We start from the raw sequence: 15,955 nt of genomic DNA, 5'->3' as shown, positions 1-15,955 counted from the left end.
TGCATAATGTATGAACCAACATGATTTATAGATTTTCGTAAAGAATCCGTGAGGTCGGATTCTAACTTTTCTGGTCCATTCCATGCATGCACGTACCGCCACCGCCACTGCTTGCTAGTGAGGTCCCAACTGGATAAAAAGTTTAAAGATGAAAAAGTATCATATCCTACAGTATCTTGAACTGCGTTTCTCCACTTTTCAATTTTTAATTTTTTTTAAATATTTCTCTTTACTTAATTCCATTCCTTAATATATTTCCCAAAACCAATCCATCAAAGTTTTACGTTATATACATGCTTGAGAAATTATTTACTTATAAAAAAAATATAATATTGCAAACGTATTCATATTTAATTATTATTGTTACAAAAGTATATTTAGTTTTTTTGTATAAATATGTATTATCCCAACAGTATTCATATTTAATTATTATTGTTACAAAAGTATATTTTGCTTTGGACTTTTAAGTGGTCTTCACTTTTTTAAAGCCTGCCCGTGTTCATCGAATTCTAGTAAATAAATGCTTATCAATTATTCTCAGGTTTAGACGTGGTACGTAGCCCACTATATAAACCCCATGCAATATGCAGGGAAGAACCAACCTAGCTATCTCGATCACCAAAACCCCTCCAGTTAACTATGGCAATGCATGAGTTAGGCTCTTTGCTCTTGTGTGTCTTGCTACTCAATGGCTTTGCATTGACAAACACCAAAGCTGCTAACCCAGATCGACCCATTGTCTGTAACTCACTTGACAGGACCAAGTTTGATGCTCTAAAACCAGGGTTCGTCTTTGGTGCAGCTTCAGCAGCTTACCAGGCCAGTCCCTGCTAGGGCTTAGCAATTTAATTACCCCTTAATTAATTTGAGTTTCATATAATCACATGCTAGGGCTTAGCTATTTAATTACCCCTTAATTAATTTGAGTTTCATATAATCACATATGTCTAATTTGATTTCAATGTCAGAAAAACAATAGCATACACATACACACATACACACACACACACACACACACATGCACATTTCAGTTTGATTCCAAGCATGAATATTGACATCTTCAGTTTGAATCTGCATATGCATATTTCAGGTAGAAGGTGCATGGAACGAAGATGGTAGAGGACCAAGCATATGGGACACCTTCACCCACAACCATCCAGGTTATAGTCTTCTACATATTATCATCAAATACCCTTGGGCATGTAGTATATGTCTGTATATTTTTCGATACATATGGACTATACATGTATTACATGGACATATATAATAGTTCTCATTCTATGATTCCTACTATCTTCATGCTCTAAATAATAAAAACTTCTATGGTTAATCACAGAAAAAATCACTGATCGCAGCAATGGAGATGTCGCCATTGATCAATACCACCTCTATAAGGTTGTCAATCAAGGAATAATATTATTCTCCAAACCCTAAATTCCCACTATGAAGTTGAACAGCACATTGAACATAAGATCCTTAATTAATTTTTAGCTTCTTTCTTATAATTATGTATGCCTTTCTTGTCATTACAGAAAGATGTAGCAATTATGAAGGATATGAAGTTGGATGCTTATAGGTTCTCTATCTCATGGCCCAGATTGTTACCAAGTAATGTTGACATCCGCATCCATATACTTGATTTGGGACCAATTACTTCATCGATTAACCTGTTTTACTTAATTCGATTTCGATATATAGAAAGGTATTAACTCACTTGATTATTATGTTCTAATTATTAGATGGCACGCTAAGTGGGGGTGTCAACAGGAAAGGAATTGAATATTACGACAATCTCATCAATGAACTCCTTCGCAATGGTGATAAAGCTACCTAATTAATCTCATATATATCATATCATCCCATCCATTCATATATAATTAGAGTTTAATAAGGTGCACTCATAAAACAATATTGAATCAAACTATTAATTTTTTTCATTCCGATAATGTTATATATATATATAGGCATACAACCATTTGTGACAATCTTTCACTGGGATGTTCCCCAAGCGTTAGAAGATGCATATGGTGGTTTCTTAAGCGCTAGTATTGTGTAAGTAAACAAATTTTATCTCAAGTTTAATATGATCATTTGCTTAATTAAATAAAACGTACTGCATCTAACAAAAATGTTTTGAAATTTGTACACACAGCGATGACTTTAAAGACTACGCAGAACTTTGTTTTTCACTTTTTGGTGATCGGGTGAAGCACTGGATCACGTTGAATGAGCCATATACCTTCAGTAACCATGCATATACAATCGGGATCCACGCACCGGGACGATGCTCCGCTTGGCAAGACCCAACCTGCCTCGGTGGAGATTCGGCTACTGAACCCTATTTGGTAACACACCACCAACTCCTTGCTCATGCAGCTGCTGTAAAAGTGTACAAGGATAAATTTCAGGTATAATGAATTAACTAGTTAGTTCCTTTTTTTTATTGTCTAAAATCTCTACGAGTCACTAGTATTAGGTTCCACCACAAGAGGAAACCTCTTTAGTATAGCGAGGTAAACAGTTTGGAGTTTGTATGGCACTAAATCAAATAATTTTTGGAAATTTCTTTGTAGGCATATCAAAATGGGGTGATAGGAATAACACTAGTGTCACATTGGTATGAGCCTGCTTCAGATGCAAAGGAAGATATAGATGCTGCAAATCGAGCTTTGGATTTTATGTTTGGATGGCAAGTGTATTATTAATTTATAAATCAATTGGGTTATATTTATTTATTTTTTACTTGTAAAGTTGATTATTGGAATTGTCACATCTTTGTAGGTTTATGGATCCAATTACAAGAGGTGACTACCCGTACAACATGCGATGCCTTGTTAGAGAACGATTGCCAAAATTCACGGAAGAAGAATCCAAGATGTTAACTGGGTCTTTTGATTTTGTTGGATTGAACTATTATTCTGCTAGATATGCAACTGATGTACCTAAGAATTATTCTAAACCTGCAAGTTACTTATACGATCCACATGTTACTACACTGAGTGAGTACAAATGAAACCTTTTACCAACTAATTAATTAATATCTTAGAATTATTACATTCTAATATTGATCGCATTCATATATGTTATGGCAGCTGAACGTGATGGCATTCCTATTGGTCCTCAGGTACACATCAAATTTTCGGTTAAGTTATATATATTTGAAGGATTAATTTTATACAATTCCTAACAATCTCAAATATCTTCAAATGGTATTACAGGCTGCTTCAGATTGGTTATATGTTTATCCAAAAGGAATTCACGATTTTGTTCTCTACACGAAGAATAAGTATCATGATCCAATCATTTACATTACTGAGAATGGTAATTGACACTTTTAAGCCTCACTTAATTTCACTTTTTAATTTCTGACATATATATGTATATATTGATGTAAAATACAGTTGAGGAATTCCAAATCTAAATTTAAAACCAACTACATCTCTCTTTTTGAGAGAAAGTACTAAATACATATGTAATGAATTATATTGCAGGCGTTGACGAGTTCAATAATTCCACCTTATCACTCGATGATGCCCTCTATGATACCAATAGGACTGACTACTACAATCGCCACCTCTGTTACCTTCAAGCAGCAATCAAGTAAGTGCTTGTTGAAATACTAATTAGGACTATATTGCATTTTAGTTATTTAACAACTACAGTGATATCAAGTCATTATTTATTTATTGTGTGGTGCAGGAAGGGTAGTAATGTGAAAGGATACTTTGCATGGTCAATTTTAGACAACTTTGAATGGAGTGAAGGCTACACAGTTCGATTTGGTATTAACTATGTGGATTATGACAATGAACTCCAAAGATACCCAAAACTTTCGACCTATTGGTTCAAAAATTTCCTCAAGAAGCGCAAAGGAAGTTCAAATATTTTGGCCAATAATGTTGAAGACACTGATTTTCTCTATCAGGTGTAACTTCAAATGATGAATGTTGTGGGGCTTGTTTTTCAACTTCACTCTTTCTGATTTGGAATAAGTTGCAACAACTCATTATGAGTTTGTTGTATATGTTATTAGTGTGTGTCTCTCTATATTTGTATTGCCATTATGGCTAGTACCGCTTCCGCAGTTGAATTCCATATGAATGTAATGTACTATTTATGAAAATAAATGTTTTTGAATGTTGAGTATTCAATTAAACTGTACACTTACCCTCAATGGCCTTTGACCAAAACGTTGCCATAGATAATCAATGGCCTTAGGCCACGTTATACTAGCTAGTGATTCCTTAACCAAAATATACTAAGGATTCATTTGGAATTGTTTAAAATGGCTGAAAGTGTTTCTAGTGAACATGTTTTTAGAATCAATCTTTAGTAAAAATGCAAGTGAGTCATCGAAAAACACTTAAAGTGTGGGGGACCATAATTTTCTAGAACCATGACACATGGCACCTGGGTAGCAAAAATGATCAAAATGCTCGTAGCCCATGCCCATGAAGCATATAGTCCTACATTCTTAGTCTGCCATACTAGGCTTAAACCCATTGAAGATATTACTTGCCAACCAAGTTTGAAAACCCTAATTCAAGTCAAATTAGAATATATTGGGAAATAGGCAACGTAATCCTACAAAGATTGGATATCTTATCGTAGATTTACTCAGAGATAGTCTCCCAATTTAATTAGGATTACTTTCCCTACAAGAACTCTCAAGACCTCTATAAATAATCTAACCAATGACAACTAAAGATAATGCTCTACCACATGCATATTCTGTTATATTTGCCGCAGTCTATGCCTAGACACGTCCATGAAGAACTTATCTCCTTAATGCCCACCATAGCCTAGGCTTCAAGAATGCTTCACGATATAACACACATCACACTATTCTTTCTTGGATGATTTTTAACGGAAAATCGACTTTGCATATGAATTTCGACACAAGTCTAGTTGCACACGAAAGCTAAGACACTGAAAATTATAATGTCAAACTTTCATAATTTTCTACACGATTAAACCTTCTAGTTTTACAAATAAAAACAGGCAAAACTGCACTTTTGTCAGAACTGCACATCTAGGGAAAAACGAAAATTTCAGAGGCTTCTCAGTGACATGCCATATACACTTGGAAAGATACGATGCAGAGCTTCAATATTCTTCTTTTTCCAATTTTTCATAAAATAGAACAATCCCAAAACTAGCATGCTAAGCAGCTGGGCGCAAGCCAGCCCAAGCAACACATTGGAGCAGCACTGCCAACTTGACATATTAAATTGTACCTTCTCGAAGCAAACCAAGTTTCTTTTTATACACCATCGCGAATATGTGGATGTTAGCATTCTTTAGAATTTTGCGGAACTCAATTTCGAGCTATGTGGAAAACGCTGCCGTTTTACCATTCATATCCCCTGCAAAATTCCTCAAATTCTTCCCCGAACTAATATTAAACGACGCATAACATGCCGCAATAACCTATGAGTTCATCATACACACAGTTATGATCAAGTTAATGATTAACCTAAGGGTTCCAACCAATTCAAGTCTGCTCTGACAAGCTAAAAGCAAAGTCACTCGCAAAGCACTGCGTGACAAATTCACACTTGTCCTCCTCCACTACTAACTTGCAATGGAAAAGGACGGGGGGCAAACTATATGGAGTAAGAAGAAAAAAATTCATGAATCCGAACGAATCCTACACCACATGGCCGTTATGGATCTGGATTTCTGAACATGAAGAAGTCTGAATTGCATATTCCTCCAGCTTACTCTAAAACTATCCAGAGTAAGGCAGACGAAAATAAGTGCGCCTCCACAAGAAATGAAATACGATGGTACATATAATCCTTTGTGCTTACATAATTTTTATTTTGTGTGTTTTCAATTGCGAAGCTTGTATTCGCCTATAAGAAGTTTGATTAAATGCCCAACTGAAATCACATTTGAATGGTGATTCATTGCCTCTATTGCTTCACTTTTTATTTTTTGAAAAGTTTGTACTAGGTCTTCTATGTGGTTTTGGTTCTCACATTTAAGTTGAATTCTTTATTCATAGTTGCAACATTTTCTTGGGGTTACATGTCTATCAGAGATTCATAACTCATTCCTTCAAAGAAGCAATCAATTTTCGGATTGAGATTTTTTTGTTATCGAATATCATCAGCCTTTACGAGTATGATTCTATACTTGTTTGGATTTTGTCAAAATTGTTGAATGGTAATCTTGCTTCTAGAAAAGTGGCTGGTGCATGCATTGAAAATGCTAGACAATTCTAGCATAAGAATGGCATGTGTTCATTGTGTCCATAAGCAAAGTCCATGGTGGTGGGCTACTTTAGTAGAGTCATGAATAATGGCTAGGATGATTTCACACTTGGTATTCACACTTGGTATGGTTGGTTATACTTGCCTATAATTAGAGTATGTTGTTATGTTTAAGAATGAGAAGTGAAGAAAAGAGAAAGAAGAAGAAGTAAGAGAGACAAGAAGGCTCTCTACCTAAAAGAAAAGAGAATAAGTAGAAGAAGCATCCATAGCTTCTAAGAGTGTTTTGAGTGATTCCTCTTGTATTAGTTTGTGTGAGAATAAAAGGTTTTTGTGTGTTATACCTTGAGTGTTCCTTTTCTCTTGCCTATCAATTTCCGTTGCGTTACATTCTTCTTTGGAGATAAACATCTCCAACGTAGTGAAGTCTCTTTAAAACCCAACAAAGTGGTATCAGAGCCATGGCGAACAACGCTATGGCTGCCTTCCAAGTTCCAGTGGTCAACAACAACAACTTCGATAATTGGAGTATCAAAATGAAAGCCCTTTTGGGAGCACATGATGTATGGGAAGTTGTGGAGAAAGGCTACATCGAGCCAGAAGATGAAGATACTCTAATCCAAGCCCAGAAGGAGAGTTTGAAAGATTCAAGAAAGAGAGACAAGAAGGCTCTCTACCTCATCTACCAAGCGTTAGATGACAATGGCTTTGAGAAGGTCTCGAGTGCAACCTCCGCCAAGCAAGCATGGGAGAAGCTTCAAACCTCTTACAAAGGAGCCGAACAAGTGAAAAAGGTTCGTCTTCAAGTATTAAGAGGTGAGTTCGAATCTCTACAAATGAAAGGGTCTGAATCAATCTCCGATTATTTCTCAAGAGTCTTAGTTGTTTCTAATCAATTAAAAAGAAACGGTGAAAAGTTAGAAGATGTTAGAATTATGGAGAAAATACTACGCTCGTGGGACCCAAAATTCGAGCACATTGTTGTGACGATTGAAGAAACAAAAGACTTGGAAGAAATCAATATAGAGCATTTAATGGGCTCGCTACAAGCATATGAAGAGAAACATAAAAAGAGGCAAGGGAATGATGAGCAGCTCCTCAAGACGCATGTTCAGCCAAAGAAGAAAGAAGAAAGCTTTGACAACGAGAGAAGCCAATACGAAAGAAGTCGTGACTGAGGTCGCGGATGTGGGCGTGGACATGGATGTGGACGCGGTTGGAACTTCAACAACCATAACAACTACGAAAGAGGAGAAAGATCAACAAAATGTGGTGAAAGAGGACGCTCAAACTTGAGGTATGAAAAATCTCAAGTTCAATGTTACAATTATCAAAAGTTTGGGCATTATGCTTGGGAATGTAGAGCTCCAAGCAACAGACCTGATGAGAAGGTCAATTATGTGAAAGAAGAGAATGGCGTTGTGCTACTAGCATGCAAGAATAATGATGGAGACCAAGACTATACATGGTATCTTGACACCGACGCCAGCAACCACATGTGCGGAAGAAGAAGCATGTTCGTAGAGCTAAATGAATCGGTGAGTGGCAATGTTTCTTTTGGAGACGAATCCAAAATACCTGTAAAAGGAAAAGGTAACATCCAAATTCCGTTGAAAAATGGCGGTCACCAATTAATTTCAAATGTCTACTACGTGCCCAATATGAAAAGCAATATTTTGAGTTTGGGTCAACTCTTAGAAAAGGGTTATGATATTCACATGAAAAATTATAGCCTTTTTCTTAGAGATGACCAAGGAAGATTAATAGTCAAGGTGAAAATGTCAAAGAATATGATGTTTCCTATGAATATTCAAAATGATGTTGCAAAGTGCCTCAAAACATGTTACAAAGACATATCCTGGCTTTGGCATCTTCGCTTTGGGCATCTTAACTTTGGGGGATTGGAGTTATTATCCAAGAAGGAGATGGTGAGAGGCTTACCGTGCATCAGTCACCCTGATCAAGTTTGCGAAGGATGTTTACTTGGGAAACAGTTCAAGAAAAGTTTTCCAAAGGAGTCGACCATAAGAGCCAAGAAGCCACTCGAGCTCATTCATACCGATGTGTGCGGTCCAATAAAACCAAACTCTTTGCGTAAAAATAATTATTTCCTTCTCTTCATTGATGATTTTTCAAGAAAAACCTGGGTATATTTCTTGAAGCAGAAATCAGAAGTCTTTGGAGCATTCAAGAAGTTCAAAGCCGCTGTAGAAAAGGAGAGTGGTTGCAAGATCAAAGCAATAAGATCTAATCGAGGAGGAGAATTCACTTCGAATGAATTTCAAGAATTCTGTGAAGAACATGGAATTCGTCGACCTTTGACAGTTCCAAGATCCCTTCAACAAAACGGTGTGGCAGAAAGAAAAAATCGAACCATCCTCGACATGGTTCGAAGCATGCTCAAAAGCAAGAGATTGCCTAAGGAGATGTGGGCATAAGCTGTAGCATGTGCTGTTTACTTATCCAATCGGTCTCCAACAAGAAGTGTGTGGGGAAAGACTCCGCAAGAAGCATGGAGTGGAAGAAAGTCAGGTATCTCCCATCTAAGAGTTTTTGGAAGTATAGCCCATGTACATGTATCAGACGAGAAGAGAACCAAACTCGACGACAAAAGTGAGAAGTTCATCTTTATCAGCTATGACTCAAATTCAAAAGGTTATAAGTTGTATAATCCAAACAATGGGAAGACGGTGATCAGTCGAGACGTGACGTTTGATGAAGAAGAAGAATGAGATTTTGGCCCACATGCAGGTGATCTTCACTTCTTTCCTCAATTTGAAGAAGAGAATGAACAAAGGATGATGGAGCAAGTAAGAAAGGTTCAACAAGAATCCACTACTCCACCTGCTTCACCAACATCAACCAATCATGGCAATTCACCAGCATCAACATCGTCAAGTGGGAGTCTAAATGAAAGAGAAGTACCACGCACAAGAAATCTACGAGATCTCTATGAGGTAGCTGAAAGACTTGATAATCCTACACTTTTCTGTCTCTTTGTTGATTGTGAACCAGTTGACTTCCAAGAAGCAGTGCAAGATACTAAGTGGAGGAAAGCAATGGATGACGAAATCGAAGCAATCCAGAAAAATGATACATGGGAACTCGCTATTCTTCCGAAAGGACACAAAGCCATCGGAGTTAAGTGGGTGTACAAGATGAAGAAAAATGCCAATGGAAAGGTCGAAAGATACAAAGCGAGACTAGTGGCGAAAAGCTATAGTCAAAGAGCTGGAATCGACTATGATGAGGTATTTGCACCTGTTGCTCGTTGGGAAACTATACGATTACTAATTTCTTTGGCAGCTCAAAACAAATGGAAGATTCAACAAATGGATGTGAAGTCCGCCTTCCTAAATGGTGTGCTTGAAGAAGAAGTCTACATTCAACAACCATCAGGCTATGAAATCAAAGGGCATGAAGACAAAGTTCTGAAGCTGAAGAAAGCCCTTTATGGGTTAAAACAAGCGCCAAGAGCATGGAATAGTCGCATCGACAAATACTTCTAGGAGAACAACTTCACCAAGTGCGCTCATGAACATGCTCTCTACGTCAAAATCAAAGATGAAGATATTCTGATTGTGTGCTTATATGTGGATGATCTAATCTTTACCGGAAGTAATCCAAGCATGTTTGAAGAGTTCAAAAGAGTGATGACCAAAGTATTCCATGACAGGAGCAAGCACATAGATACCCGTTATCACTACATAAGCGAGTGCATTACAAGAAAGGATGTGCAAGTTGAGTACGTGAAGTCTCAAGACCAAGTTGCAGACATATTCACCAAGCCACTCAAACAAGAAGACTTTGTCAGATTGAGAAACTCAATCGGTGTCACAAGACAAGATTAAAGGGGGATGTTGAATGGTAATCTTGCTTCTAGAAAAGTGGCCGGTGCATGCATTGAAAATGCTAGACAATTCTAGCATAAGAATGACATGTGTTCATTGTGTCCATAAGCAAAGTCCATGGTGGTGGGCTACTTTAGTAGAGTCATGAATAATGGCTAGGATGATTTCACACTTGGTATTCACACTTGGTATGGTTGGTTATACTTGCCTATAAATAGAGTATGTTGTTATGTTTAAGAATGAGAAGTGAAGAAAAGAGAAAGAAGAAGAAGTAAGAGAGACAAGAAGGCTCTCTACCTAAAAGAAAAGAGAATAAGTAGAAGAAGCATCCATAGCTTCTAAGAGTGTTTTGAGTGATTCCTCTTGTATTAGTTTGTGTGAGAATAAAAGGTTTTTGTGTGTTATACCTTGAGTGTTCATTTTCTCTTGCCTATCAATTTCCGCTGCGTTACATTCTTCTTTGGAGATAAACATCTCCAAAGTAGTGAAGTCTCTTTAAAACCCAACAAAAACCGCATCCACTAGTACGAAAAACTACTTGCACGACAAAGAAAATTTTGTCGTGCAATGAGACCTTGCGCAACGATGAACGGACCTTCGTCGTGCAAGGGTAATGAACTTTGTGCGATAGAGCACTTAATCGTGCAAAACCTTTTGCACGACGATAAAAAACATGTTCGTCGCGCAAAGCCAACAAGCAAAACGAGATTTTTTTTTGCGGGAAACCTAACGCGCAACGAAGATTTTCCCGTTATATCTTTGTGCAACAAAGGCTTCGTTGCTCAAAGCTTGTTTTATCTTTGCGCAACAAACGCTTCGTCGCGCAAAGCTTGTTCATTTTCTTGGGCAGAACATTCAACGCTTAGGAAACCAAGGAACACTTGTGCGACAAAGGCTTTGTCACACAAGTTACAATCAGTTTCAGTCAGAGCATTCAGTGCATGTGAATCAACAAAATCTAAAAGTATTTAGTGAGGTCTTTGCACGACAAAGCCTTTGTCATACAAAGGCCCTATCCTTCCTCTAAATATGCGCTTCTGCCCTCTTTTTTCTTCACAATTACGTTCTCCTTATTCTTCACAATTCTATTCGTGCTGAGATGTAGGATAAAAACAAGGACGATAACATGACCGACGCATGCGATTGTTGTAGCCATGGGGAACAATTGTCCTACTGCTGAGTGACGTTCTTGGAAATATATGCTGGAGAATGCAAAGAAGGCGATGATGAATGAATTATTAGTAAGTATATTGTTGATGGATCAATAATTAATTTTGTGAAAATTTTGTTATATGTTAGAATTAATTATTTGCATATATGTGTAACAGTGTAAGTATACTCTTGATGATGATACGAACGAACAGTTGATGAAGTTAATAGAGGATGCATTGGACAGAGGTTACAATAGGTGGCGTTATGAAGTCTAGCGGAATGGAGGACCATCGAAATAGTAGTTTTAAAGTTATGTTTTGTATGACAATATTTAAATTTAAGGTACTTTTTATAAGTTATGTATTTGGACTTAATTATGTTTTAATTCATGTTTGGTTATTTAAATAATTGAATGGAGTATAATATCAATTTATTTAAGGTATTAATTGAATGGAATATAATACTAATTTATTTAAGGTATTAATTGAATGGAATATTGTCACATCCCGGCCCGAGTCCACAACATACTGGGCCCGTTCCACCACCGTAGCACGATATTGTCCTCTTTGGGCTTAACATTCCCTCACGGTTTTGTTTTTGAGAACTCACGAGCAACTTCCCAGTGGGTCACCCATCCTGGGAGTGCTCTGGCCTCTTACTCGCTTAACTTCGAAGTTCCTACGGAACCCGAAGCCAATGAGCTCCCAAAAGGCCTCGTGCTAGGTAGGGATGGGAATATATATTTAAGGATCATTCCCCTGGGCGATGTGGGATATTACAATCCACCCCCCTTAGGGGCCCGATATCCTCGTCGGCACACTTCTGGCCAAGGATTGGCTCTGATACCATTTGTCACATCCCGGCCCGAGTCCACAACATCCTGGGCCCGTTCCACTACCGTAGCACGATATTGTCCTCTTTAGGCTTACCATTCCTTCACGGTTTTGTTTTTGAGAACTCACAAGCAACTTCTCAATGGGTCACCTATCTTGGGAGTGCTCTGGCCTCCTACTCGCTTAACTTCAGAGTTCTTATGGAACCCGAAACCAATGAGCTCCCAAAAGGCCTCGTGCTAGGTAAGGATGAAAATATATATTTAAGGATCACTCCCCTGGGCGATGTGGGATGTCACAAATATAATATAATTTAAGGTACTAATTATTTAATGTATTAATTGAATGGAATATAATATTAATTTATTTAAGGTAGTAATTATTTTTAGAATACATATTGAACTAAAAATTTGTTGGTAATTATAAAGTTTATGTAAACATAGACATCTGTGTTTACGTAAACTTTATAATTACAATAGGTTCGTCGCTAAAACCTTTGCGTGACAAAGATGTCGTTGTGCAAACTCTTGCGCGACAAAGGTTTCGTTGCGCAAGGGCATTCAATTATAGGTCAACGCATTTGGTGCATCTGAATAAGAGAAATAAATACCGTATTTACTGCATGTGTCTGCGCGACAAACCTTTCATCAAGCAAAGTCCCTAACCTTCCTATAAATATGCGCTTCTGTTGTCCTTATTCTCCACAATTCGTTTCAATAACGCATTGCAGTTCTGACGATTATAATTAGTTCGTTCTTTGAGTGTTGGTACGATGGCCGACAAAGATGCACGTTCATCAAAGGCAACAGATGGAGAAGGTTCTAGAAACGGTTTGCGTTGAAATTTTTGCATTTTGTATAAAGTTTTTATTTAGCTTAGATATTATGAACCTATTTTTTGTTGATAGACAAGAAGAAAAGAGATGTTGTATGGGTCCGACACACATATGGGGGAGCCATTACCGAATCATTGCAGACGAAATAATATGGGTTGTGAAGTCAGATCAGCGCGCCAACTTTTCGTCCGATGTAGGAGCAATGGTGTGTACCAAATGTGCTGCGAATTGGGAGTCTTAGAGAGTCATCCCCGAGGAGATGAAGATGCACATGATTGATAATTAGCTGTATGTGCTAATTTCATTAGTTAAATAATAATTATGTTTGTTAAATATAATATAATAGTTAGATTTTAATTTATTAATTTTTGCATGACATGCCAATTAGGACATTGACAAAAATGACCCAAATTTGATGAAGGCTATCGACAATGTGTTCAAGTCGAGATTCCGGGAGTGGAAGTTTGATAATGAATGGGCTACAGCACTACAACAAGAACCAAAAGTACCAGCAAATGAGTAGAATATGATTTCTTATTTTAATATTATTGCTTATTTAAAATTATATATGAATTTTAAGTTTTTTTAGTATGAAATTTTTTTATTAGGGTTTATTATGAATGAAATTAATGCATTTTAATAAGTAAGTATATTAATTAAATATGCACAAATGGTATTATTTATTAAATATGTATGTGGTTTGAAAAAATTTAAAGAGTTAATGGAAAAATGTTGTCAATATCCCAAAAAATAAAAAAACACACGCAATGAATCATAGTTCGTCTCGCAATGGGTTTAAAAAAACCCGGGAAGTCAAAGGCGCGCAAAAAGTTGAAGGCCACGTCAATGTCAAAAAAAAAATTAAAAAAAAAGTGCGACAAACTATAGTTTGTCGCGCAATGGTTTCAAAAATCCCTGAAAATCGTAGTTGAATGGCGCCAAAAATGTGGAAGCCCAAGGTTTTGCGCGACGATGGTTGCGTCGTGCAAAAGTTCTTCACTTTACTAAACTTAACCAGATTGTAGGAAGGCAGAAGCTGCAAAACAATTGTAGCAGCTACCTTCCCCTAGTGTAATTTCCAACAGTTTGAGGTATAATTTTTCTCAACTAAGTTATCTAATTTCCATTCATTTAAATTGTGTTTTATGTAGTTTATAGGTGTTGTGAGTTTATGTATTTTTATGCAATCATTTTTATATGGATGTACAAAAAATGGTTTGCAATGTTCATATGAGCTTAGTTTCTCGTTTAAGAATTAGTTGGATTTCGCGAATGGATGCGAAAGCATGACTGTGATCCAATTAATTCTTGAATTGTCCCAAATTTTTGGACAGTTTGAGATTGCACATTTACATGTTGTAGTTTGCGGTTCACGCATTAGAATTTGAACGTGGGAAATGTGGTAGCATATCTTTACGTTCTTCGGGTGCTTCATAGTTTTTTGTATGCACTTGAAGAACTGCAGGGAGATGCTGCCAAATTTTTTCCACACTCGAACTCTAATGTGTTGGAACCGTAAATTACAGCATATAACTGTGCATTCTCGAATGAGATAGAACCCATACCAGAGGCATAAGGTGGTATGTCATAATTGAAGTTGTTGTAACCCTAGTAATTTTTTTTTTGTTTGCAGGCGAAATGGACAAACAGTGGATACATAATCCTAACAGATGTGCTGATGAATATTTAGATGGAATAAATCAGTTCATCGATTTTGCAATTGCAAACAACTGCGGTTCAACTCAAATTCGATGTCCTTGTAAAAAGTGTAGCAACTTAATGATTGAATATTTTGAAATTGTTTGATACCATTTAGTGAGAAATGGGATGATGGAAACCTATACTACATGGAATCATCATGGAGAACAAATACAATATGTTTCATCCTCCGACACCACCCGAGTAGTGGATACAGTTGACTTTGTTATGGATCCAAATGATCAAATTATGAACATTATCAATGACGTTTTTCCAACCGCTAGTTCGAATACGATTGTGGAAGTAGAAGATGATATCCCTCTCACCATGGACAGTGAATCATTAAAAAAATACGAAAAACTATTAAAAAGTGCAGAGCAAAAATTATATCCCAGTTGCGAAGGATTTTCGATGCTCACGGCCATTGTTGAGTTGATGCATGGAAAACCAAAGTTTCGTATGTTGAACCAGTGTTTTGATTACTTTTTTGGGGTTTTTAAGAGAATGCTTCCAAATGACAATTGCCTTCCTAAAGATCATAAAAGTGAAAAGAAGGTGCTGAGTGGTCTTGAATTGGGATATGAAAAAATTCATGCGTGTAAAAATAATTACATTTTGTTCTACAAAGAGAATAAAGCGTTGGATAAATGCCCTGTATGTAATGAGTTGCGGTTTAAAATGACATCTCAGAATAGAAGAACGAAGATTCCACAAAAAGTTATGTGTTATCTCCCATTAAAGCCTAGGTTGCAGCGATTTTATATGTCGATGCACACTGCAAGCGACATGAGGTGGCATAAGGATAGACAGGTAGATGATGATGTTATGAGACATCCTGCAGATGGAGAGGTTCTGGAAAGAGTTTGATCGGCTGTACCTCGAATTTGCACGTTAGATTGGGACTTACGACGAATAGGTTTAATCCGTTCGGGGTTCTAAACAAATACCACAACACTTGGTCAATCTTCGCAATTTCGTATAATTTGCCACCTTGGAAGTGCATGAAAAAAGAATTTATGATGATGACATTATTAATAACCGAATATCACAGCATGTGTATTGATGTGTATTTGCAACCGTTGGTCGATGAACTAAAATAATTATGGGAAAACCGTGTTCCTATGTATGATAAATCTACCGCGAAGATGTTCACTTTGAGAGAAGCTGTGACGTGGACTATAAACGATTTTCCTGCGTACGCTATAATGTTTGGGTGGAGCACTAAGGGCTACTACGCATGCCCAGTTTGCAAACAGGACACAACGTCTAGTTGGCACGCGGGAAAAGTTTGTTACCTAAGGTATTGTAGGTGGTTGTCGTGGGACCACAAGTGGAGTCAAAATGAGACAACATTTTTCAACGACACAT

The 15,955-nt window shown here is 37.1% G+C and overlaps 2 protein-coding genes across 2 annotated transcripts; both read left to right on the top strand.

The window, feature by feature from the left end:
- The first annotated feature begins 585 nt into the window (after positions 1-585).
- On the top strand, positions 586-4,137 carry LOC126591566 (beta-glucosidase 12-like). Its single transcript, XM_050257298.1, has 13 exons — positions 586-819; positions 1,091-1,160; positions 1,337-1,395; positions 1,533-1,608; positions 1,740-1,817; positions 1,965-2,052; positions 2,153-2,408; positions 2,574-2,689; positions 2,782-2,999; positions 3,093-3,124; positions 3,219-3,321; positions 3,492-3,600; positions 3,700-4,137. The coding sequence occupies exons 1-13, from the start codon at positions 640-642 to the stop codon at positions 3,929-3,931; spliced, it is 1,617 nt and encodes a 538-aa protein (XP_050113255.1). The 5' UTR covers positions 586-639; the 3' UTR covers positions 3,932-4,137.
- Positions 4,138-12,826: 8,689 nt separating this feature from the next.
- On the top strand, positions 12,827-15,454 carry LOC126590202 (uncharacterized). Its single transcript, XM_050255723.1, has 3 exons — positions 12,827-12,884; positions 14,523-14,624; positions 14,706-15,454. The coding sequence occupies exons 1-3, from the start codon at positions 12,827-12,829 to the stop codon at positions 15,452-15,454; spliced, it is 909 nt and encodes a 302-aa protein (XP_050111680.1).
- The last annotated feature ends 501 nt before the right edge of the window (positions 15,455-15,955 follow it).

Source organism: Malus sylvestris, chromosome 11 (genome assembly GCF_916048215.2).
Source record: "Malus sylvestris chromosome 11, drMalSylv7.2, whole genome shotgun sequence".
Taxonomy (NCBI): domain Eukaryota; kingdom Viridiplantae; phylum Streptophyta; class Magnoliopsida; order Rosales; family Rosaceae; genus Malus; species Malus sylvestris.
Note: the sequence above shows the minus strand (reverse complement) of the source record. Positions and strands in the feature narration are given on the sequence as shown.